The following is a 23536-nucleotide window of genomic DNA, read 5'->3' on the forward strand; positions in this document are numbered from 1 at the left end:
ATGAGAACACACAATGAGGGACGTTGAGTGCAGTGGAGGTAGGTGAAGACTGAAGGATTTATGATTGAACAATGAAGCCTAAGATTAGTATGTCTAATCCATGTCATGAGAAAACTACTGCAACTGGTCTTAAAGCAATTTGGACTTAATTTAGAAACAAAAAAAAACCAAACCAAAATTCCATGGTTTATCTAAATTACTGTATTTACCTGAATTCTGCCTGGCACAATGTTGTCTGTGGTGGTAAAGATAAGCTGCTTGGCATTAGATGTCTCAGGTGCTGCCAAGATCACCTTTCCTGCACCAGTTCCATCTGGACTAGCTAAAATGAACTGTTGCTTTGGAGACACAGCTGAATCCACTGCTGTCACTATTTGAATTTTCTGACCTGTTTGCTGATCTGTCACAATCTGTAAAACATTGAAGAAATTCATGACCACAGTAAATTTATGTTTTAAAACATTTAATTCCATCTCAGAAGTATATCAGTGAAAAATTACAAAGAAGCTCTCTCCAATTTTTCTTTATAAATGACACTAAGGAGATGTTCTCCAATTAACATTTACCTATGCATTTTTTACCTACATATTTTATATAAGATGATACTCCCTAAAGTACCACCATAAAAACATGAAATCGGGCAGCCTTACTGTTTCACCTGCCAATTCTCAAGATTATCTTATGATGGAAGGTTTCTGTTTTTGATACAGTTATCTGGTAGCATGATCTCTGTTTTGTCTGGTAGAGTAACCATATCAATATGCACTAGTATTTCATTAAAATTTAGTAAGTTCCATATAATTTGCCATTGAATAAATTCTGATACATTAATGACATCTTTTTATTATCTAACAAAGACCCACTGTGCAGCATTCCCAAAGGCCGACTTTGTGCTAAACAGATTAATCTCCTACTGGCTCCTAAATAAAGGGGAAGAGGAATGCACTTGGAGACAATCTCAGATTTCTGTTGACAGTATCTCACCCTCTGCTGTGGCCAGGGTTCAGGAGATTTGCTTGTGTAGCTGAGGCTTAACCTGTGTAAATACTCCTCACTGGCTAACTATTATATACAGCCATCTAGTCAGCACCAAATAAATACATTGAGGGAGAAAGAATTTTAATTTTCACTAAAAATTATCTGCTCTCACAAGATTTAAAGGAAGTATTCCATAGTCTTTATCATGCTTTTGTATAAAGCTAAGTGGGAGGAGGAGAAATAAAGATGTGATATTTGGTTAATTAATGAATTTTACCTGAATGCGTTGTGGTGAAGCTACAGAGGAGTCTGTGGAAATTATCTGAATACGCTGGGAAGGGCTGGTCATCACTGGAGATTCAGATAGCGAAGTCTGAACAGTCGGCACCTGTAAATAAAATACAGAATTTAAATTCACTATTAAGGTATTGAACACTTTTAAAAATACCAATATTTATAAAAGATCAGATAGCACTAGAGTTTAGAATCTAAATTTACTGGAAAGGTTACAGTCATTTAACCAGCTTGGATTGGCTTTCAATGAATTATCAGAATATTTTCTTTTTCTGGAAATGGAGTGACCCTGACAAAACCAAACCACCACTACCACCACCACTCTGCTCAAATGAATCACTGAGTAAGTACTGTGTGATCCTTTAGCTTACTGAAATGCAGAAATACTTTTTTGAACTTCTGATTATACACTTGTCTCATTTTTTGCTTCTGTAAAAATAAATTACATCATATATAAATAATGTAAAATGTTAAGTAGTTCCTCTTTTAATAATTTCAGAGTACTTTTGAATGACAGAGATTAACTTTGGCACTACTTCTGTATACTATTGTTTTTTGTCCTATTCCATGCCTTTCTAGACTACCAAACTGAAACACAAATTTAGTTCTTAACACTTATCCTGAAAAATACCCAGTTTGAAAAGCTTGTTTTCATAGCAAAAATGTTAAATGTTGAATTAAACATGCACAATAACATTTGGATTGGGTATTGGGAAGAATTTCTTCCCTGAGAGGGTGGTGAGACCCTGGCACTGTGTGCTCAGGGAAGCTGTGGCTGCCCCTGGATCCCTGGAAGTGTCCAAGGCCAGGCTGGACAGGGCTTGGAGTAGCCTGGGATAGTAGAAAGTGTCCCTGCCCGTGGCAGGGAGTTGGACTAGTCAATCCTGAAGGTCTCATCCAACCCAAACCATTCTATGAACCTGTTATCTTGCAGTAATGTGTCCAAAACCAGGATGGTCACAAGTTGTTTTTATCAAAACCTCTTTTAAACAATCTTGGAATTATATCAAAATTTGTACAGCTGTACAACAGCGCAGTTTTAGTTTCAGCTTGCTTTGAAAAATCTTTGTTTAATATACAGAAAAGTTCATTTATGACATAAAGAAAGAAAAAATAGTTTGGATAGCAAGGAAAATGGACTACAGTCTCTTTGGGGAAGGAGAGGAATTAAAATACACAAGACTTAATGAAACCATACCATTCTGCTCCCCTATTGCCTGTGCCATAAGTAGTCCCACATACTGTAAAAGTATAATCTAAATTGAACATACAATCTCCAATTATTTTTAATACACAGGTCATAAAAGTTGCATGCTAAATGAGGAAAACAGACAGAAGAGATGTAGAAATAAAAGGCATCTTCTAATTATTGGATGATTTAAAGCCTTCAGCTCCAGAAAACAAAGATACCTAGGTGAGAAAAAAGACTCCCAAAAATCCAGATTCTTAGAGGACATCTTAATTGATGATCTTCATGTCTTCCATGCCAAATTATTAACAAAGCTATGCAACCTTTAAAAGGTCTAAATCAGAGCAAGGTGGTCTTTTAAAACTGTTCTGCAGTTGTTCAGTTGTAGAATCCTTAGCCTTTAATTGATCTTCAAACCTTACACCACAATGTACTGCAGGCAGCTTGGAAAAAAAGAATAGTCTGTTCTTCCACGTTGTTCAAGGAGAAAGACAAGACAGACAGCTATAAGGTACCTGCATGGAAATTCTTTAAACATTTTGGAACAGCCATGTCTTTTTCTGGGTTTGCAAAGTATGTTCAACCTGAAACCCCTGTGGCACAATTTGAGGCCATTTCCTTTTGTTCCTCACCTGGCTCCAAGCTCCTATCCAGAGTTCGAGAAGGTCCCCCTGAGTCTTCGTTTCTCCATGCAAAACAAACCAGCTGCCTCAGCCACTCCTCAATGACTGACTCTCCAGATCCTTTTTACAGCTCCTTTACTCTTTTCTGGACATGCTTCAGCCCCTCAATGCCTTTCTTGCAGTGCAGGGCACAGAAATGACCCCAAGATTTGAGGCGTAGCAGCACCAGTGGCCAGTACTGAGTGACAGTCACTACCCTGGTCCTGCTGGCCATGCTGTTCTTGATCCAAGCCACGATGCCATTGGCCTTCTTGTGCAAGCTGGGCACACCCAGCTCACATTCAGCCACTGCTGACCAGCACCTGCAGGCCCTTTCCTGCCAAGTGGCTTTCCAGCCACCCTGCCCAAAGCCTGGAGTGCTGTGTGGGATTGTGGTCACCCAACATCAGGACCCATGGCCTTGTTGAACCTCATACTGCTGGCCTTGGCCTCAATCCCCTTTGTCCAGGTCATCCATAAAGATATTAAACAGAACTGAACCCAAAACTCAGTCCTGAGGAACCCAACTAGTGACTGACTAGTGGATGTGGCACCACTCCCCACAACTCTCTGGCCCCAGTCACCCAGACAGTTCTTAATCCAATGAAGATGCACCTGTCCAAGTCATGGGATGCAGCCTCTCCAGGACCATGCTGGGAGACAGTATCAAAGGCTTTGCTGAAATACAGGTAGGCGTATCCACAGCCTTTCTTTCATCCAGTTGGTGGGTCACCTCATCATAAAACAAAATCAGGTTGGTCAGGCAGCACCAACAGACCTTTCCTAAACCCATGCTGCCTGGTCCTGATCCCCTGGTCCTGTGTGTGTGCCATGTGATCTCACTTGAGACAATTTCAAATTAGCAAAGTTAAAAGGAAATGTTGCATGACAGTCTGATTTGGTGCTTGGCATCACAGTTCTCAATAAGCCCATGCGCTACATATGTGGCAGTTATGTTGAAAAAGTGATGCCGACATAGGTAAAGCTGCTAATACTTGCATTCGGTTATCAAGGTTGCAATTTGTCTCTCACAGTTCATAACCTGAAATTTAATGCAAAAAGAGGTCAAAGACCCTCTTCTTCTATTTAATTTTCATCAATAAAAAATATGATATTCTGAAAATCTTTCATTTTATAAAGCCAGTGTCAAGTTTGAGTCTACATTTTCTCTAAGATATGGTGAGTACAAATATAGAATTTTAGCATATTTAAAGAAAACTAGTTATGTATTTAGCTGTATTGAAAACTATCTGACAGAAGACACAAATAGCAAGGTAGCCAGCCATTCATAAAGAAATGATTCATTAACATGGTCATAGTATCAATGAATTCCTAACGAGATAATGCTGCTTACAACTGTTTTTCCATGAACAAAGTTTTCATAGTGTTACGCAGTGGACAGGCATATCATTTAAGCAGCAGCTCAATATTATAAGGAGATGAAGCCCTGTATTTACCCACCAGGCCAGGAAGAAATCACAGAACTTCATACACTCTTGAGATGGAGCGATCTCTCCAGTGGCAAGATACAACCATCACACTATGTTACCACGGTGCATTTCCTGCACGAGGAATTACAAATGTCACATATTTTATGTGCTTTAGATGTTATTACAGCACCCAACTTCTACCAAAATAGTATAAAGTTTGTCAATATTTCCATTACAGGTTTATCTTTCCAAGTATATTTGGAAGTGTTTTTAAAAAAATGCAGCTTGCCAAATTCATACCTGGTACAGAAACTAGAGTGAAAAATCTCTTGTTGGTTTTCACTGTGAAACTTACGAAGTTTTTGGAAACTATTCCATAGATGTTACTTCCAGGACACTTACTAGGCCATTTTCCATGCTAAAAAGAATGACATTTCTTTTTTAAAAATGTACATCTAAGTAGGGAATCTAAAATCCACTTCTAAAAACAGAATTAAACTTATATTTTCTTCTTATATAGGCTTCTTCTTGAACTAAAATATTTTTTAATACACAGGTGTAATCTTAGCTCAATATGTAAAAGAAAATGTAAAACGTAAAACCAAACTAATGTCTGAAAAGTGGCCTCATCTATAGAGGTCTCTCAGCCCATTTCCCCTTTATTGTTTATTAAATCCCTTAATTACGTAACCATACAAAAAAATCACAGTAAACTTAATGAAATAATTTTAATCAGACAAAAGATCTAGTTTACTTTTTGACTGAAGTTTGCATGGTGAAGGAGATAAATGATTTTCTATGGCCATGAACACTTGCAGTTTGTGTTTATGAGTTGATTTAAACTTTTCAGCTGTTAAACATCCAAGCTTCAGTGAAAATGCATCAGGACATCACTTAATGTGACTTTAAGTAGGTTTTGTGCTTTTTCTTTTAAGTGTAGGCACAAAATATAAAAACTGATCTAAATTAACCACCTTACTGTAAATTCAGTATATGGCATAAGTAAAACAGGTAACTTCAAACACTGTGGTGGATCTAGATTACAATTCAAAACAGGTACAAAAGCTTTCCATGTCCCAAATGGCCAATCTAATGATCAAATGACAAGAAAATTTGTTGTATTATTTTTTTTAAACAATTCATAGTACAGCCAAATTTCTCTATAGCTCATGTTGAACTTCCTGCTTGCATTCTTAATATGGGGGCCACCAGAACAAGACAGGGCTAACAACAGGGACTCCCTAAGATGTTTTCAATTTCAAAATCTTATATACCAACTGTTGTGATATCACCTGTCACTCACCTCAGCCACCTGCTGAGCCAGCACCTCCATATTGGTTGCCATGGTGAAACAAGACCATTAGAGAACCTGTTTGGAAAGATGCCAGCAACTTCCATCAGGCACAAAAGTTTGGGTTTTCTGTAGTATTAAAGAAAGCTCTGTCATGACCTTTTGAAAATTTACACTTCTGCTTGATATATCTGGCAAATAAGAGAGGATGCCACTGATGTGTGTGTGCACACATACATATATGAGACATACATACTGGAACCATGCTGTTTAAACTGCTGAGGTACAATTATTCTTTTACTTTATTAAGCCTCTAATATACTATTTCCACTCTGTTATTTAATCTGTAAAGAATAATTTCATAAATGAGAAAGGACTAATTCAAAGTCAAGTACTAATGCAGTTTGTGGAATTCATAGATCTCAAAGGGGCTTTCCTCAGCTCAGGCAGAAGAAACCTTGCAGTTAAACTGCTTCTATACCACATGCTAAACCAGGGAGCAGCAAGCTAAGAATGCTATTTCACCCAAAACTTTATTGAGTCATTCTGTCAAACCACCATGTTCATTCATATTCTTAAGAGTAATCTTACACAATAAGGGAAATAAACAGTTACATCTAAAATATATCTTCCATTATTTAAACTATTCTTTTATTATAATGTGATACTTCCATTACAATGAGAAGAAAATGCTGCAGAATCATTTTATCCTATTCCAAGCAACTCCACCTTCAGCTTTAGGGTTTAAAAAATTAAAAAAAAAAGACGGTGAAATCAAAGACAAAGAAATAAGAAAAAACCACTTCCAATGTATTTTTAATTATTGTTATTAGGGGTGTATTTCTTCCAAGATAAATTTAGTTAGGATTTCCAATTAATGCATTCAGTTTTTAATTATGACTTACGATTCAATTGTGACTTACAGGGCTAGACTTCAGATTCTAATCCAGGTGTAGGTAATATAAAAAGGCATTCCTGAACGCTGGCTCATTTGATGTTTCATTGGAAACCTCTGCTTGTAATTGCAAAGCATTCATTTAATATAAAATTTAAAAACACAGCAAACAATAGCAACACACATAACAGAAAAATGTATGCATGTCTCCAGCAACCATTGAAATGTAATTTCAACAAAGCTAACATCGTTAAATATGTCAAAGTCATTAAGTTAAAAGGATTCACTTATATTGTAACAAGTGTGAAAGTAATTTTGTATATGTCAAGTATTACTTGTATATATCAAGATTATTTGTAACAATGCATAATCAAAATTGAGACATCCCCATGGAAATTGTACTTATGCTAGTTTCTTCTACAGCTTGTCATTATTTTATTGAAGTATTGCATTTGATTAAGACTATGAACCAGTTTATGGATGGTTTCTCGGCTGTTCAGTAGTGCATTTTCAGTGTTTCTTATTTTTTTAATATTCAGCAAAAAGCACAAGAAGCATAACCATATGCTTATACTGTCTTCTCAGCGCTTTATGATGACAGAAGCCCTGCAAATGATGCTTTGTTCATAACAGTACCTGAGACACAAAACACAAGTGTTTGCTGTAGAATGAGTCTGACAGATTTGCTGTTATTGGTGTTATCACCAAGGCTTTTTGTACTTTCGACCTTCACAAAAGAACCTTAAGCTGAGGCTATCCAGTTGAAGCACAGGGACCACACACAGCCATGCCAAGCTTTTTAATGGTGTCAACTCCCAGAAGGTAAAATCACTTTCCTAGCAAAAGCCCCGAGCAACAGTTTGTAAGGCAACCTCAACCCAAAACCCCCCAAACAAACCAACACAAGACGTGAAACTTATAACCTAGGAAGAGGCACCTGAAGCACCAGGAAATTATTTTCAGTGTAATACGGTGGCAGCCAGCTCAGTATATACTGTCCAAAATACAGTGTAAAATCATTAATCTTTCCCTAAGCTGCAGTGGAATCTCAGAAGCAAATAAAAAATTCCACTTGAGAGGTTCTAAGGGTATGACCCTACTGACAAGACATGGCAAAAGCCCAAATTCAAACTTATTAAAATTTGTTCCTTTGTCTTAATGAAACGAGGTTCTTTACGCTGTGAGCTCGACTCGGCTACACCGAGCAGCCTCCAGGAGGCTGCCATCGGCGGGACGGGCGGGGAGCGGGTCCGGCCCTGCCGGGAGTCTCTGGTACACTGTCCCGGGCCAACACGGCGGCAGGAACCCGGCCCACACCCGGACACCGCCGACCGAGCAGGAACACCGCGGGCGGGGCCGGCGGCGCTCCGAGCCCGGCCAGGCCGAGCTGGGCCTGCCGCATTGCCCACATTGGCTGCGCCGCGCGCGCCGCCCGCCCTCATTGGCTGCACCACTCCCTGGCCGCTGCTGAAAGGCCTTCGGCAGCTCCCGCCCCGCACGCCGCCGAGCCACGCCCCCGGCCCCGACCAATGACCTCATGACGGGCGCAGCGCTCCCCGCAGTGCGCCCATTGGTCGAGCCGCCCGCTTGTAATGGTGGCGGTACCGCCGCTCGAGCTGAGGTAGAGCCCCCCGGGGATTCACTGAGCACAAGATGGCGGCGCTGGCCGCCAGCCAGAGCCCAGGCGGGGCTGCTGCCGCCGCCATTAGGCCCCTTCCCTTCCCCTCCGGTATAGCCTTGTGTCCGCCTAGAGGAGGCCCAGGTATGGCAGTGAGGAAGCGGCCGGTAAGATGGCGGCAGTCTCAGCCCCGTATGCAAAGTACCCGCCGCCCCCTCCCCTCCGCCCTCCCGGTGGCAAAGGTAAAAGGGTCGGGTTCAAGCCTCCGCCCGCTCAGACTCCATCTTCTCTCTCTCTGTTGTGTCCCGCTCTCGTCATCGCCGCGACCATCGCCCTACACCCCTTGGACAGCAGACTTTGCTCACCGCGCTCGGACCAGCTCCGACCTCAACCGGCCCACGCTGCAGCCAGCGGCTCCGGCGAGGGACTGCCCCGCCGATCGTCCCAGCACGCCACAATGGTCGTTTCCTCTCTGTCCAGGAGCTGTAGACTAGGCCAGACCACGGCTGGTGCTCGCATACCAGCCAAATACCGGAGCCGTGCAATCCCCCTCCCCTAAACCCACCGTCAGCCCACCCCTCCCCTCGCGGGGGTGTCCAGAGTAGGGCCCGCTGCCGCCCCCCCGCGCCCCCTCCCTCGTCCTGGCCCCCACGAAACAAACCCACCGGGCCGCTTCAATTTTAAAAAATGTTTTTTACCTCAGGTATGGGCGCCAGAGGTGCGGTGGCGGTGACCCGACCGGGCCCGCAGGCCGGTGCCCAGCAGCGGCCCTCCCTCCCCCCGCGGGGGCGGCAAGGGGCTGTGGGGCCCGCGGAGGGGAGGGGGCCGGGGCTGTGTTGGGGTCGGGGGTGTGTTGTTGTGTGTGCCGTGCCCTGTGACAGGTCAGAGTTCGTGACCCCGCCGCCGCCCGGGAGCGCGTCTCCGCTTCCTCTTCCAGTGCCCGCCCGGCCGCGGCCCCTCCATCCCCCGCGGGGCGGGGCCGGCGGCGGGGAGGGGCTACCGGGCTACCTGGGCCTCCCGAGCCCCGCACTGCCCCGGCTGGGCCGGGATGAACCTGGCCTCTGGGGCAGCGGGGGGGAAGGTACGGTCACCGCCTTTGTCCCTCTCGCTTGGGAGGCTCCTCAGGAGCTGGAAGCTCGAGGTAGTGGGTTGGTGGTGGCTGTCCAGTGCGCCGGTGGTATTTATGTTCCAGGTGTGTACCTTGATTCTCCCTCAAGATGCAGTCGAAGGTGGGCTCATAGCTAAGCAGGCTTTCACAAACGCCGCCACCAGACTGGCGAGTTTTTATTTAATTTTATAAGTCAGTGTCATTGATTAGGGCTCTTAACGGCAAAGTGAGGTGTAAAGGAGACATGTTGTGCCTCCAAATGCGAAATGGTAGGCATGAAACAGGTTTGGGTACAGCTGAAGTGGTTTAAGAATTTACCACCTTTCAGTGTTTGTCTTCTCACAGGCTATCAGATGTTCACCCCCTGTCATAGGTGAACATCTGAATAGTTATTTCTTAACTATACTTATCAAAATGTTCTTAGTGCTTCTAGTAGGTTTCCCTTGAGTCTAATAATTTTCACACAAGCTAATTTAAGGAGCAGTTAGATTAATAGTAAAACTAAAAGAGGCGGAAACGCCTGAAAGAAAATGTATGGAAGAAAGAGCAGTCGAATGCAACAAACACACAAACAAGAGGTGCTGTTGACTGAGTAGTTATATTGTCAGTATGGTGATTTTTTGTTGCTGTTGGATTTTTCTTTTGGAGGGTTGTTTGTATTTTTTTCTTCAAACTGGCTCTTTGGGGTAAGAGTATGAGAGATGTACTAGACCTACGAATTACAGCCTTACTTTTAGAGAACAGGAATTATTAGAGCATGTGATGTGCAGATGTGTTTCTAAAACATAAATAAAGGAAAATATTTCAAAAATGTCTTGGGTGTTCACTACTGTAATGTTAAATACATGAAGAATTTTCAATTTCTCAAAATACGGACATGTGCTTACCTTTAGATGCAGATTTTTCTTTTACCTTCATAAAATACACTATAAAAGTGTGGCCGAATGAAAGGAAAAATGGAAAATGCTAAAGGCAAATATGAATGGCTGCTTCCCCCCACCCCCAGTGTTTCCTGATGGGCAAGTCAAGGAAGGGGTTAGAGGGTTTGTCTCCTCCTTCCTTGTTTCTGTCACCAAAAGAAAGCTTTGCAGCAGTTTTACTCTGAGCTTTGGTGGAGAGCAATCATGCTTGCTGTACAGCTCTACCACGCACGCTAAGGTTGAAGAAAGCCACATTAAGATTGTGACAAATTTCACTGCAAATATTTCAGTAAAGTGTAGAACTACAATATATGCCCTGAACTTATTCAATAAGCAAGATTGTATTAGATAATGCTGAAATGTGCTAAATTTATATGCACGGACATATAAAGCAGTATTACTAAAAGCTGCTTTTTTGCCTTAGCTATGACTGGAGAGAAATTAATAATAGATGCCATAGGTGAAAACCATCAAAGAGAACTGAGATTACTCTACAAGTAAAGATTAATAACTAGACTGTCAGCAAAGAAAATAATTATACCTACCACACTGTGGTGAGCTGACCGTGGATTGCAGCCACATGATAACCCAGTCACTCGCTTTCCCCTCGTCCTCCATAGCAGGATGGGGAGAAAATGACGTGAAAAAGCTCACAGGTCAAGATAGAGAGATCACTTAACAATTACTGTCGTGGGTAAAATAGACTTGGGGAAACTTTATCTAACTGCCAGTTAAAACGGGTTTGGTTGGTGAGAAAGCCAAGAATTAAAATACCAGCTTCTCTAGCCATCACTTTCTGCCAAAAAAAGGTAGGTAGTTTCACTCCCTCTCCTACCCGGCCCTCAGGGGACGGGGGATTCCAGCCGGCACACAGCAGCGCCCGCTTGCCCTTCTGCTCCTCACGGTCCTCATTCCGCAGGTCCTGCCGGGAACGCGAGCTGCACTGAGGGCTGCTCTCCTCACAGGCCCACGGGCTGCTCTCCTCAGGGCTGCTCTCCTCACGGGCCCACGGGCTGCTCTTCACACGGGCTGCTCTCCTCACGGGCCCACGGTCTGCTCTCCTCAGGGCTGCTCTCCTCACGGGCCCACGGGCTGCTCTCCTCAGGGCTGCTCTCCTCACGGGCCCACGGGCTGCTCTCCTCACGGGCCCACGGGCTGCTCTCCTCAGGGCCGCTCTCCTCACGGGCCCACGGTCTGCTCTTCACACGGGCTGCTCTCCTCAGGGCTGCTCTCCCCCGGGAGCACGGGCTGGCCCGAGGGTGCCTCTCCTCTGCCCGCAGTTCCCACCCGGAAAGCGTGAACTGCTCCCAGCCTTAGCTGAGAAAGCTGATTTTAATGCTGGGCACTTTCAAAGGCACCTGCTCATAACAAGTACGTTTTAGCTCCTCCCATTAAGTGGGATAGTTGCCTCAGAAGAAAAAATGTGCTACAAAGCTGCTATGCAAAAAGACAAGGGAAGGTACCCTGTGGAAATTATTCCCCGTCCATGAGAACAGACTGAATTCCCTGCAGAACAGAGGTAAGATGTGCGTACTTGCAGAGAGGGAAGGAGGCTCTAGGTGTGGAAGGAGAAAACCTCTACAATGAACGTGTGGGCCGCGAGAGGCCAGAGCTCTCTGGCCATGGTGATGGCAGTAAAAGTACAAAATGGACTAAGAGGGGTCAAAACTCAGGGCTTGCCAAGCAGTATAAAATACAGATAGGGTTTGAGGTTATTAATATGTTTTGAATGTTTGGGATAGATGATATTGTACAACTCAGTTGTTTGGGGCTTTTTTTAAGTTCACATTTTAGTTATTTAAATTTTTGGGGGGAACTTTAAAGGTAAATTTGGAGCAGAGCCAATGCCTAGTATGGAAGAAATCAACAATTACAAGTGACTGATAAGGTTTTAACAGAACTCTTTGGTCTTGTTAATGCCACATTCAATTTAAATCTCTCCTTTAAGGGTTAGTAGATAATTTTTAAAGTATGAGTCCTCATGCCTTTCATTTGAGTTTGTCCATGGCTGAGCAGTGCTGAGGGAAGCTGGTGACCTCTGTCGAGTGGGGGGCTTGCCCTCATTTCTCCATGTTTGTCTCTTAGTAAAAGTTTGTCTCTTGCTGTCTGCTGTAGGTTTTGTAGAAAAAATTCACTACATACATTTCCATTAAGGCTGGAAAAGACCTCCAAGATCATCAAGTTCTACCTTTGAACCTTAGAAACTTTCTTGTCAAAACTTGATGAAAAGTAGTGTCACAGTGTTACCCAGGCTGAAGAATCACACTGCTTTTAATGCACTGAAGTTTGTATGTTATGTTCCTAAGTTACTTGTGGAGTTAGACTAGTGTTTTTTCCATTAGTATTAGTATTTCCATTTTTTCCATTTCCACTTTTCCCTTCACTGAATATTTCTTTCACCTTCACGAGCAGTGATATTCACTAAACATTGTTACAGCTAACATAGTTTTTACTGCTTTTGTATCAAAGTAGCATGCAAACAGGAAAGTCTGGTTGATGTTCATAGCTGTGTGGTAAAAGCAGCAGAGAATCAGCTCAGGAAAGGTAGCAATACAAGGTCTTGACCAGCAGTGCTTGTGTAAGTGGTATAGGATCTTGTCATGTTGATATTCTACATCTCCAAATGTCTTGTACTTCGACTTGGAAGAAAAAGAAAAATTTAATAACTGTTTAAAAACCAGGATTTAACTAGGCATATACCTTAAAATAGGTCTAAATATTATTTGAAGATAATAACTAGTAATAACCTTAATGCTTTTTAATAAATTCATAAACAGAAAAACTGACACAACAAATGGGAGCAGCTTGAATCCCAGGTGTTAGCTGAGCAGCTCGTACATTGTGACTTACTACTAAATTTTTTTAATATTAATTGTAAAGACATTGGAACAAAAGTTTTGTTTTGAAGGAGTAGTACTAACTATAAGTTAGTAAGAAAAAGCTGTATAAGTAAATGTCAGGTAGTAAACTGAGTATATACCTGTATTTTAACATGTTAGCATTCTCTAAGAGGTGATTGCTGCTGTTAAATCTGAAATGAAAATTTCTGTCTCTAGTGCTTAGCTTTGCTAAAATTTAGTTAACAATAGGACTGAAATTGTGAGGACATTTTCATTCTTTTTTGCTCTTTATGCTGCATTGAGACCATTTCTATCTGTGATTGAAGTCAAGATGAAGTAAAGTAGGTGGGCTCTACAGAAGGTAAATGCAGTGTGACTAAACACGACATCATACCAATTAGGTCTAAATCCTGTTTCTACCAGAAGGCCTCCAGTACCATCTTCTGATTTGGTGCTCCTCCTCAGTTTGTCAGAGAACTATTTAACAAGCAAGTGTCTGTTAACAGTAACTGGAACTGCAAAGCTGGTATTAAAGAAGATAATAGTGGTGTAAAGGAAAAGCCTGTAGAACTGCAGTCATGTTTTTCTTTTTTTATTTTTCTACATGACTTAAACCAATGTTTAATAGCACTGTATCTTATTTTTTACAACAAAATATTTTCATGTTAATTTCCTGCTTCTAACTGAAAGCTTTATGTAACAGTCACTAAATGTCAGCACCTAAATCTCCAAAATATGTCATTCTGTAGTGTACTTTTGTTTCAGACCATGGTTAGAGATCTTGCTCTGTATTCAATGTTGTCTTATTTTTATTGTCAGTGCAAAATGTTTTCAAGGGGGAATAAACATTTACAGTGTATTGGTAGCAAGGCCGTGGCTCTTACATAAAACAAAGAGTTAACCTTGCTGTTCATGCATTAACTAAAGAATATAAAAGTTTTATTTTTCTCATTCTTGGTTTCTGTTTGCACATGATAATATATGCTTAATGGAATGGTCAGACTCTGATGTATGAAAAAAACCCAAAAATGACATTTTCATTTAGTGGTAGATGTGTATTTGTTTCTTTAAGCTTGTTTATCCGGGTGATAAAATGGTCTATCTTACCATTTGGATATATATTATAGACCTTTAAAAATATGGACAGATCTAAAAAAAATAGGGTAAAAAATTCAGTTATCCATTAAGTTTCTTGAAGAAAGGGGAAAATGAAAGTAATAAAAATTCCCACCAATATAATTTAATGTAAGTAAATTATTGAGCATGTTATTTTTATACAAAGATATATTTTAATCATAGATGTCATTCTATTCCTCAGTTAAATATTGTGACAGAGGAAAAATATTATGACTGAGACAAAACCACTGTATTGCAACAATTAGAACTTCACTTCTCAATCTTCTTTATAAAACCCCCCACCCAAAACATCTAAGGAACCCACCCCAACAAAAAACAAAATAAAAAAACCAAAACCAAACAAAACCCCACAAAAAACCCACAAAACCAACCCCCAAAACAAAACCAAAAAAACCAAACCTAACCCACCAATAACTCCACCTCCCAAACTCCAGAGGTTTATATCCTCAGCTGGTATAATGCACCACGGCATCTTTGGAGTCACACAGACACAGCTGGCTGCTGAGAATTCAGCCCTGGAGATGTAGTGCATGGCAGCAGTCTGACATAGGACAGGTGTGGCCACAGAGGGTTCAAATGACTCCAGCAGAGCAGGTTCAGACAAGTGCATTTCAGTCAACCCAGCATATTTCAAATGCTGTGCTGGTTATGTGGATTAAACTTTTGATGACATTTTTCATAACAAGAATAGCAGTAAGAACAGGAATTTTGAAAATAAAGATACAGTATTTAAATAGATAAAAAAATTTAACACTACTAGGTAGATGTGTTAAATAAACACTGACTGTAGGTTTATAATAAATTAAAAATAACCTTTGAGTTTGAGTCTGAAGTATTTAGAAAGAAGTGATATAATTCAGCATCTGGACCTGTAGAGCTACTGGAGTGCATTTCAAAGTACAGCAGCGATATGAAACTAAACCTTGAACATAAATTATACAGCGATTTATGAAAAATTATAAATTGATAGTAAGTAACTATGTTGTATCATAGTCAGTGAAGTGTTGATAGACCAGGTAAATAGAATGTGTTGTTTGTTCATTTTCTGCGGAAGTATTTTAGCATATGCAGGGCATAATTTCATGCTGGCATCTGTTAATGGACAAGTAATAAATCAGGCCACAGAACTTGTTAAAAATATGAAAAAAATGAAGCTGCAGTTTCAATAAAAATGATAAAGTGCTTTAAATGATGATTTGTTGTTTACTGTATTGTTTCTCATGTCATGGTAGATATCAAAACCAACCCAATGAAATACATTAGTGCTCTAGAGTAACTAAAACTGAGTCTGGTTCTCAGTAGTCTGGTTCTCTAGTAGTCAATATTTCAATGTATTTTCTGGTCTTGATGTTAGACTTAGTTTACTGTGAGATCAGAAGAGAAGCTTGTAGTACAGGCTGAATTTGCACAGACATAAAGGTCACCGTAAATAATCTCTAATCTTGAAATTTTCATTTGCAACAATGCAGATATAAGAAGAAGGAAGAAAAAGAGCAAGTTGGAAACAGTTCAGATCCAGTGTGTGTGGCCAGTGGGCCTGCAATACACTGTTCAGTTTCATAAGTCAGAAGAGAGTTGCTGGAAATGTATAGAAATATGAGAATTTATTCCAAGTTCAGTGAGTGAAAGCTGCTATAATATGGATGCTTCTTCCATGGCTTCAATCCACCTAAAAAGTGAGGAAAGAAAACCGGTACATATAAATTTTTTTTTGCATTTTAAGAGAAATAAGTATTTTAAGGACATAAAGCCTGAAGAACACTGGGTTTTTCATCCCAGCTCTAATGAGGAGCAATAGCTCTGTGATTAAAGTAGTGAGCTGGGTACTGGGACTCTTGCTTTCTAGTACAATCTTGACCAGTAATTTATTGTAAAATCTCAAAGATAGTGCAACTGCTTTCTTAGAATAGGAAAGATGAATCTGGTGAAGTATGATTTAAAGCAACGAAACCTTCTGTAAAGATAATTTTTTTTTCTGTGTGTCTTGGGGTGCTGGATTTTTATTACAAATTTTGTGACTGTCTTATTATGTGAAAGCAGTAACATTAGAACAGGAAATCCAAACAATTATTTGTTGATGAGGAAACTAAGAAATGGGTAAAATGAACATATAAATTAGAAGTTTCTCTACTATAATCACCTTTGACAGACTTCTAGCTATGACTCTTGAGGCTCAGTCTCTTTACCTACGGAAGGGAGAAAATTCTCCTTCCTGAAGGAACTGAAAAGCACCAGGTATATTTTAAATGTTTGTCAGGCCAGTCACATGCAGTCTGGCTTAATCAAAATTTTGAAAGCTGTTTGTTTAATCTGTTATGAAGATGTTCTCAAGTGAAGGAGGGGAAAATCCCTACATAAGCTCACTGGCTAATGTGGAAGTCTATCCCCATACCTGTGTGCTGAATTGTTATCCTCTGCTCGGAAGCTATAAAAGAGTGTCTGCTTGTGGTAGAGATGAAAAACTGTATCCACGCTTCCTTCCTCCTTTTCTGGGGTGATGGTGAAACCCAACAAAGGCAAACTTTCTGTAGCAACTTTGTCCTGAGACCAAAGAAGAAGTGAACCAAAATTTAGAGAGAAGGCTTGTAACAGTTTGAGGGCTCTTTCTGAAAAGCAAATGATACAACCCCTCTTGTGACAGTTCTGCAAAAGCAGTAGTGTGAATGTTCTGCTGGACACATGGCTTTTAACCCAAACAGGAGCAGTGCCTGTGTACTGCAATGTTTCATGTAGTCTGAGTCTTGAACATCACCTCTCAAAGCTCGCTTCTTCATGAGCATCCACATGGCCATGAAGGTCAAATTAGCCATTACTTTGATGGCTGTCTTTGGCATTATGATCCAGGAGGCAAACTTGAGATTACTGAGAGTACAGCAGCAGTTCTGAAAGCCTGAGACTCTCTTCTAGTTATGTTTCTTTCAATCATTTTATTTGCTGGCTGCAAGTAGTAGTCCTTTTGGTACCTTGTAATTTCTTTTCACAGTGCTAGTGACTTTTTTAGAAATTTGCTTTTCTCAAGCAGCACACATGCTTTCCAAAAAACTGCTTGGAAATTTCCTAGTTAGTAATGCAATTAAGCATTCATTTACTCCCAGGAAACTTCCATGAATTTTGCTTGGCTGACACAGATTTGTACAAGTTGAAGAAAACCATAAGCTTTAACAAAATTGCAGTTTATCTGTTACTGATAGCTGCAGTTTTGGTAATTGTATTTAGGTAGTTTATATGTATATATTGCCTTTGTCTCTGCTTTAAGAAGTTAAATTGCAGACTAGGAATGAAAAATAAACCATTGTTGTTTTTGCCTATTGCTGAACCAGAAATAATCACTTTTAAGGTTAAAAGAGATACGGTAATTGTGTTGGATACAGTTTGATGCTAATGGTCTGAACTGCTGGCCAAACCATGAATCCTTTTGTGACTCAATCTCCTCATCTGTTGCTTCATGTAACCATCACAGGGGTGATGGTGATGCAAGTTTAAATATCTGATGTTTGCAGAGTATTCTAAAGGCTTTAAAAGCACCAAGCATTGCTTTGACAGGTTTTTGCATTCTGTATCCTTTATTTGAGCAAAATGAATGTTTATGTTTTTGCTTATGAAATCTCCCCATTATAACCAAACTTTCTATCACACTTCAAGTTTATCTTTATTAAAGCTATTATAAAATAAGAAAAGGGATAAAATACATAAAAAGGATCTAGTTGATACCCAGGCTCCTTGACTGTAAGGAGGAAGAACTTACAGGTCAAAACAGCAGACATTGTTCTAACTTCTGCATACTGCCTCCTGTCTTTCCCTGTTGGTGCTAGTTGGATAAGCATGTCCTATTTATACTTGCCAAACTACAAGGTTCTCCTCTCCACCAGAAATGGATCATAGTACTCTCTATCTACAAAAGTATGTGGTAGTTGCAGAGTGCACCAGAGAACACCAAAGGATCTTGAAGTCTTTAGGTGTTAAGGTATGTATATTAAGGTTCCCAGTGGTTGACCATTTATAGCAGTATGAATAGTAAGAAATCAAATAATGAAGGGCAGCATGTCCAAGGTCCAGCTAGGACTGTGGCTGAGCCAGTCTGTTGGGACCAAGTCTCAGAAGCAGGTAGTTGTAAGAACTACCATTTATACCTTTCCCATTGACTGATTTTCTGCCTGTATGGAGAAAGGAGTCTCAGAAAACTATTTCAAGTCAGATTTCACAGTACCTCATTTGCTATGTAGGTGTAGAGGACTTTGCCTTTGATAACAAACCAGCGTTTCTTCCAGTGTCTTTTGCCTCCCTTACACCTGTTGAGGTAACCACTGATGGTAGCTCCCTCTCCTGAGGCTGCCACCTAGAGCAGAGTAGGAGAAATTAGCATTTGTAACAGTACAGGCTTTTCCCCTCCTGATTATGCATGTTTGCATCAGACCAACCACTACGTGAAACCATTGAAGTATTGATAAAGAAAAAAATATAAGCATGATGATGATTATTGTTCATATTAACTGCTTGAATATATATAGTTAAACTTAATTCTCAGTAACTCTAAAGGAAAATACGCAGTTGAATTATTGTTGAGGTTAGTAAATTTACAGTTGTGTTCTGAAAAGCCAAACTCATCCCTTTTCCCACATCTGGTGGTTTCTGATGCTTTTTGTGTTTTAAAAGTACACACATCCAGAACTGAATTACAGTCTTGTGGCTGAACAGTTTTGAGATGTGGGTATGTTTAGGGCCTCATTGTGTTTTTTTATTAATTTACGTTAATAATTTTGATAATGACTTGGTTTCATTTTTGAAATAATATTTCTGAGAAGACTTGCTCCTCTCATAGAAATATTTTGAGGTCTAAGTGCTTAATGTTCTTAAAAATTCAGGTTTTGAGTAGATGGAACTATACATATGTACACATAGAATGCAGTGTACATCATTAGTTACAGCAGTAAACTGTGGTAGTATTGGATTTGGAAACAAAGGGCAGAGATTCAAAACCAGCTTTTGTAAAACTAATACAAGAGATGACTGAGAATCAATATAGCAGTGCTTTGCAGGAGAACAGAAATATTCCAGGACCTGGAGCAATGCTATTGTGAAATAGTTTATGTTAATAAAGATGTGCTGCTTCCCTGTGACAGAAAGGTGATGGTTTTTTCCTCATGGGGTTGAAATTCTACCTGCTAGCCCTTTCAGTACTCAATTCGTGTGTTTGTATTAAAGGCTTTTATCTTTGGCCATGATCAAACCTCAAGAAATTCCAGTGTCTCGAATGTACGAGTTCAGCAAGATGTTTGCACCCTAGTCTCTTTAATACAATGATAAATGCCTGCAGGAAATGGGAGTACCTTACTGTACTTAAGTTCAGTGGGCAGTTTAGCTAGCTCAAATGAATCATCAACATGATTGGCATCCTGTTTCTGGAAAAAAAACTAATATAATTGGAGGAATCATGGCACCATTGAAATCAGTGGGAATTTTGTTTACATTGGTGAAATCAATATTTTACCCATTTGATTTGAAATAGTTTTTTTTGAGCGGGAGGGAAAGTGCCTGGTGAAACATGTATGCTCTTGAATTAAGAGCTGCCAAGGACTATTCACTAAGCAAGTGTTATTTTATTTCTCTTGAAATCTTTACTTCTCTTGAAATCAAAGTAAGATTTCAGAAGTAAGGGTCTGTCAAGGAAGGTAACTGATGAACAATATATCATGCTCTGTTAATTTGTGCTCTTGTTCTATCTAGTACCTTGAAAGCGTTTTATGAAGTTTTTCAAACTTCATAGGCTAATGAGCAAATTAAAAAACTGTACTCTAACTAGGTTTCTCAGTAGGCTCAAGACACTTCTGTAGTATCTTTAGAGCTCAGAGAAATTTGTATTTTAAACACTACCGTGAAAAGCAAAAAAAATAATTGCATGATGAAAATAAACCAAGGCATATGCTGAGCCCACTGCACAGAGTATAAATTGAAAATGTAGCAGCTGAAATATGAGCACACAGTTTTCAATAGCTCCTTGCGTTTCTCAGGCAGCTTGGTCTTACCTCCATGAGAGCTGAAGGGATTCTCTTCTGTTTCTTAAAAGATGAATAATGAATGTTGTGGAAAACAGAGGAGAAGGCACTGCTTGAACACCTGGATGAAGTTGGAGGGAAGCTCACACTTAGTGGACGCTCTGCAAGATTAAGAAAATTAAGAAAGGGAAGGACGAAATGGATAAGTTGGTATATATCAGGCATGGGGAGACACATGATGACTAAGGAAATGCAATGCCTCCTCTATACACAGTTTTTATTTTAGCCTTCTTTCAAATCACCTTTTAAAATCTGATGAGTAGGTTCCATGGCCCCCTCAGTTAATGGTACTAACCTAAAATTTCTTGACAAGGCCTGCAAGAAAGCTGACAAAGCACAAAACACAGCTTGTTGTCTTATTTAAAATGAGCATTAAGCAAATGGCTTTGACATCTTTTTCCTCTATATTCTGTAACACTTTTACAGGATAGATTCAGTAATGCAACATTCTCATCCATGCTACAACGTGGATGACAACAGTAAAGAACCGTAAAGACGTTGTTTTATTTTAATGGAAAATTAATTTTAAATTATTTTTAAAATTAAAAATTAAAAATATAGTTATCACCTGTAATTACATCACAGAATAAAATAGTTCAATTAGAAGGAACCTACAACAATCTAGTCCAACTGCTTGACCAACTAAGGGTTGCCCAAACATTAAAACATGTTATTAAGGGCATTGTTTAAATGTTTCTTAAACACTGAGAGGCATGGGTATAGACCACCTCTCTAGAAAACCTGTTCCAATGTTTGGCCACCCTCTGGGAAAAGAAAGGTTTCCTCAAGTCAACTCGGAACCTTCCCTGCTGAACTTTTCTCATGTGTCTTGTCGCTAGATCAGAGGGAGAAGAGATCAGTGCCACTGTTTCCATGTCCCTTCCTCAGGAAGCTGCAGAGAGCAATGAGGTCACCTTTCAGTCTCCTTATCTTCAAAGGAGGCAAACTCAGAGTCCTCAGCTGCTTCTCATAGGACACTGTTTTTATCACTATTCTGTTTTATCCAAAGGCCAGGGAAGCTCTCAGAGAACCTGGCTTATAATCATAGAATCCCAGAACAGTTTGAGTTGGAAGAGACCTTATATCTCATCTCGCGCCAACCCCTGCCATGGGCAGGGATGCCTTTCACTAGACCAGGTGGTGCCAAGCTCCATCCAACCTGGCCTGGAATTCTTCCAGGGATGAGGCAGCCGCAGCTTCTCTGGGAAACCTGTGCCAGGGCCTCATCACCCTCTGAGCAAAGAATTTCTTCTATATATCTAACCTAAGTTGCCCCCATTCCAGTTTGAAAAAACAGTTTGCTAAACTTGATTTTATGGCTCGCTAAACAGTTTTAGCTGCCATACAGCCTGGATCTCCAAGAACCTCAACAAATATGCCTCACACTTGAAATGAGGAATACTATTTAACAAAACACCATATAGAAGGCAGGTCCTGAATCCTCCCCACTATACAAGCAGGAAATTGGTTTGTCAGTTTTGCCAAGAATGAAAGAATCTTACCCCTTTTCTTAAGTTCTGCATAGCAGCTATCACAGACTTTGGCTGCTTGGTCTTTGAGGTACTTCATGGGGTACTTGTTTCTTGAACAATTTCGACATACAATCTGTTTCAGCAAAAAGAGAGCAATATAAGAGACATAAATATAATATGAATGTAAAAAACTAGGTTCACATTTTTTAATATAAAATTTAAAAATTTAATAGAAAGACAATTAGGCAATAGAAATAAAGCAAAATGTACAAATACGGCCGGGTGCCTCAGCATTCAGCCAGGAGAGCACACCTTACTAACAAAGGATTGTCCCTTAAAAACAGAACCCTATTACATATTCATAAATTCTCATACATTATTCAAACATTCCCCTTAATTTTTAGGTTTTCCTTTGTTTAGCTTCCACTCCCCCCTCCCCAAGAGGTCAATCTTGGCTCTGTTGAGTCTCACACTCCTTGATAACAGAGGTTCAATAAATTCTTCCTCTGGAGCTCCAGTTACTGCTGTCTTCATCTGGATAAGATAATCTAAGAATGCAGGGGGGTTTCTGACTATCTGTTCAGTCTCTGGGTTATATGAACAAAAGTAGTTTTTATTTTAATACTATGTTATAGCCTAACATATATATGTATTATACCTCTATTTCTAAGTTTTATCAATAATAGAAATAGAAGAAACTATATTAATACAGCAAAGTTTTCTAACATTATACATACAACATTCATTTTAATATTTGTGAAAAGCCAATAGTATATTATCTATATATATCTATAACATGAATTTATAGTTATGCATATACAAAACAAATCCCCTGAGCTGGCTGGGAGAGGAAGCTGGATAGTAGACCAGACATGACTCTCCTAAACCTGTGGCAGTCAGGAAAAGCCTGCTGATTTAAATGTGATTGCTGTAGCTTTACACTGTCATAAGCCAAGCAGAATTGGTCACTGTATTTGGTTGCACACCGTTGCTCTGTCCTCCTCCCCAGGAATTTACACTTTCTCTACCACTCAATCACAAACAGACCACTTTAATACCACTTCTGTTTTCGTAGCTTTGTTAGTAACATTGTTTTCTTAAACAAGCTTGCATGTTCCTCCAAACCCTGTATATGTATTTATAAGACTGGTTTTCTCTGTGGAATTAGAAAAAAAGATTAAGCTAAATGCTTTTTTATCCTATCAAAATTATCGCTGATAGTTTTATTAAAATAAATTTTAAAATCAGGTTAAAGCCATGGTTTAAAACAGGACTGCATGTTCATGTATACAGGTAAATCTAGAGTCAGAGGTTAAAGGACAAAACCAAGAAAGCTTATAGATCCCCTGAGCTTTAGGGCAAAAGGCAACAGCTCTTTGGAGCACAGAGGAAACTTTTTTTTAGTCACCAATCAAACCATGCTCTACTGCTGAGTTTCTTCACTTTCCTTTGAAGATCATTTTACCAGCTATTATTAGGGACAGAACATGGAATAGTTGTACTAGTGCTCTGGTCCAGAACAGAGCCTGTATTTTTAGTGTATTGCTTCGTTGTCTCTAGAGCTCGATGTGTGTAAGATATAAGCGCTGCGCTAAACAACAGTTACCCTGTCAGCCTTTAACTGCTAGCCTTTGGGGGGTAATTTGACC

At 40.1% G+C, this 23536-nt stretch overlaps 2 protein-coding genes across 11 annotated transcripts in view; both read right to left on the reverse strand.

The window, feature by feature from the left end:
• NR2C2 (nuclear receptor subfamily 2 group C member 2) overlaps positions 1-9344 on the reverse strand; it is a 34646-nt gene extending 25302 nt beyond the window's left edge. For 3 of the 6 annotated variants that reach the window (XM_014251642.2, XM_014251645.2, XM_014251639.2), the window contains exons 1-4: positions 9056-9182; positions 5857-5922; positions 1256-1366; positions 210-410 (exon numbers count right to left, since the gene is read on the reverse strand). In XM_014251642.2, coding sequence (XP_014107117.1) covers positions 210-410; positions 1256-1366; positions 5857-5898 — 354 coding nt within the window. In that variant the 5' untranslated portion in view covers positions 5899-5922; positions 9056-9182. Of the gene's footprint in view, positions 1-209; positions 411-1255; positions 1367-4584; positions 4686-5856; positions 5923-6767; positions 6857-9055 lie in introns of all 6 variants that reach the window. The other 3 variants (XM_014251643.2, XM_014251640.2, XM_014251646.2) reach the window with 3 other exon arrangements.
• A 4496-nt stretch (positions 9345-13840) lies between these two features.
• FGD5 (FYVE, RhoGEF and PH domain containing 5) overlaps positions 13841-23536 on the reverse strand; it is a 77198-nt gene continuing 67502 nt past the window's right edge. For all 5 annotated transcript variants that reach the window (XM_088061714.1, XM_014251687.2, XM_014251685.2 and 2 more), the window contains 5 exons: positions 21918-22020; positions 20386-20516; positions 18570-18698; positions 16755-16903; positions 13841-16031 (listed from right to left, as the gene is read on the reverse strand). In XM_088061714.1, the coding sequence (XP_087917840.1) occupies positions 15995-16031; positions 16755-16903; positions 18570-18698; positions 20386-20516; positions 21918-22020 (549 nt within the window). In that variant the 3' untranslated portion in view covers positions 13841-15994. The remainder of the gene's footprint in view (positions 16032-16754; positions 16904-18569; positions 18699-20385; positions 20517-21917; positions 22021-23536) is intronic.

This window comes from Pseudopodoces humilis, chromosome 13 (assembly GCF_049639895.1).
Source record: "Pseudopodoces humilis isolate 2021_Gansu_Grassland_sample_001 chromosome 13, ASM4963989v1, whole genome shotgun sequence".
In the NCBI taxonomy this organism is placed as follows: Eukaryota; Metazoa; Chordata; class Aves; order Passeriformes; family Paridae; genus Pseudopodoces; species Pseudopodoces humilis.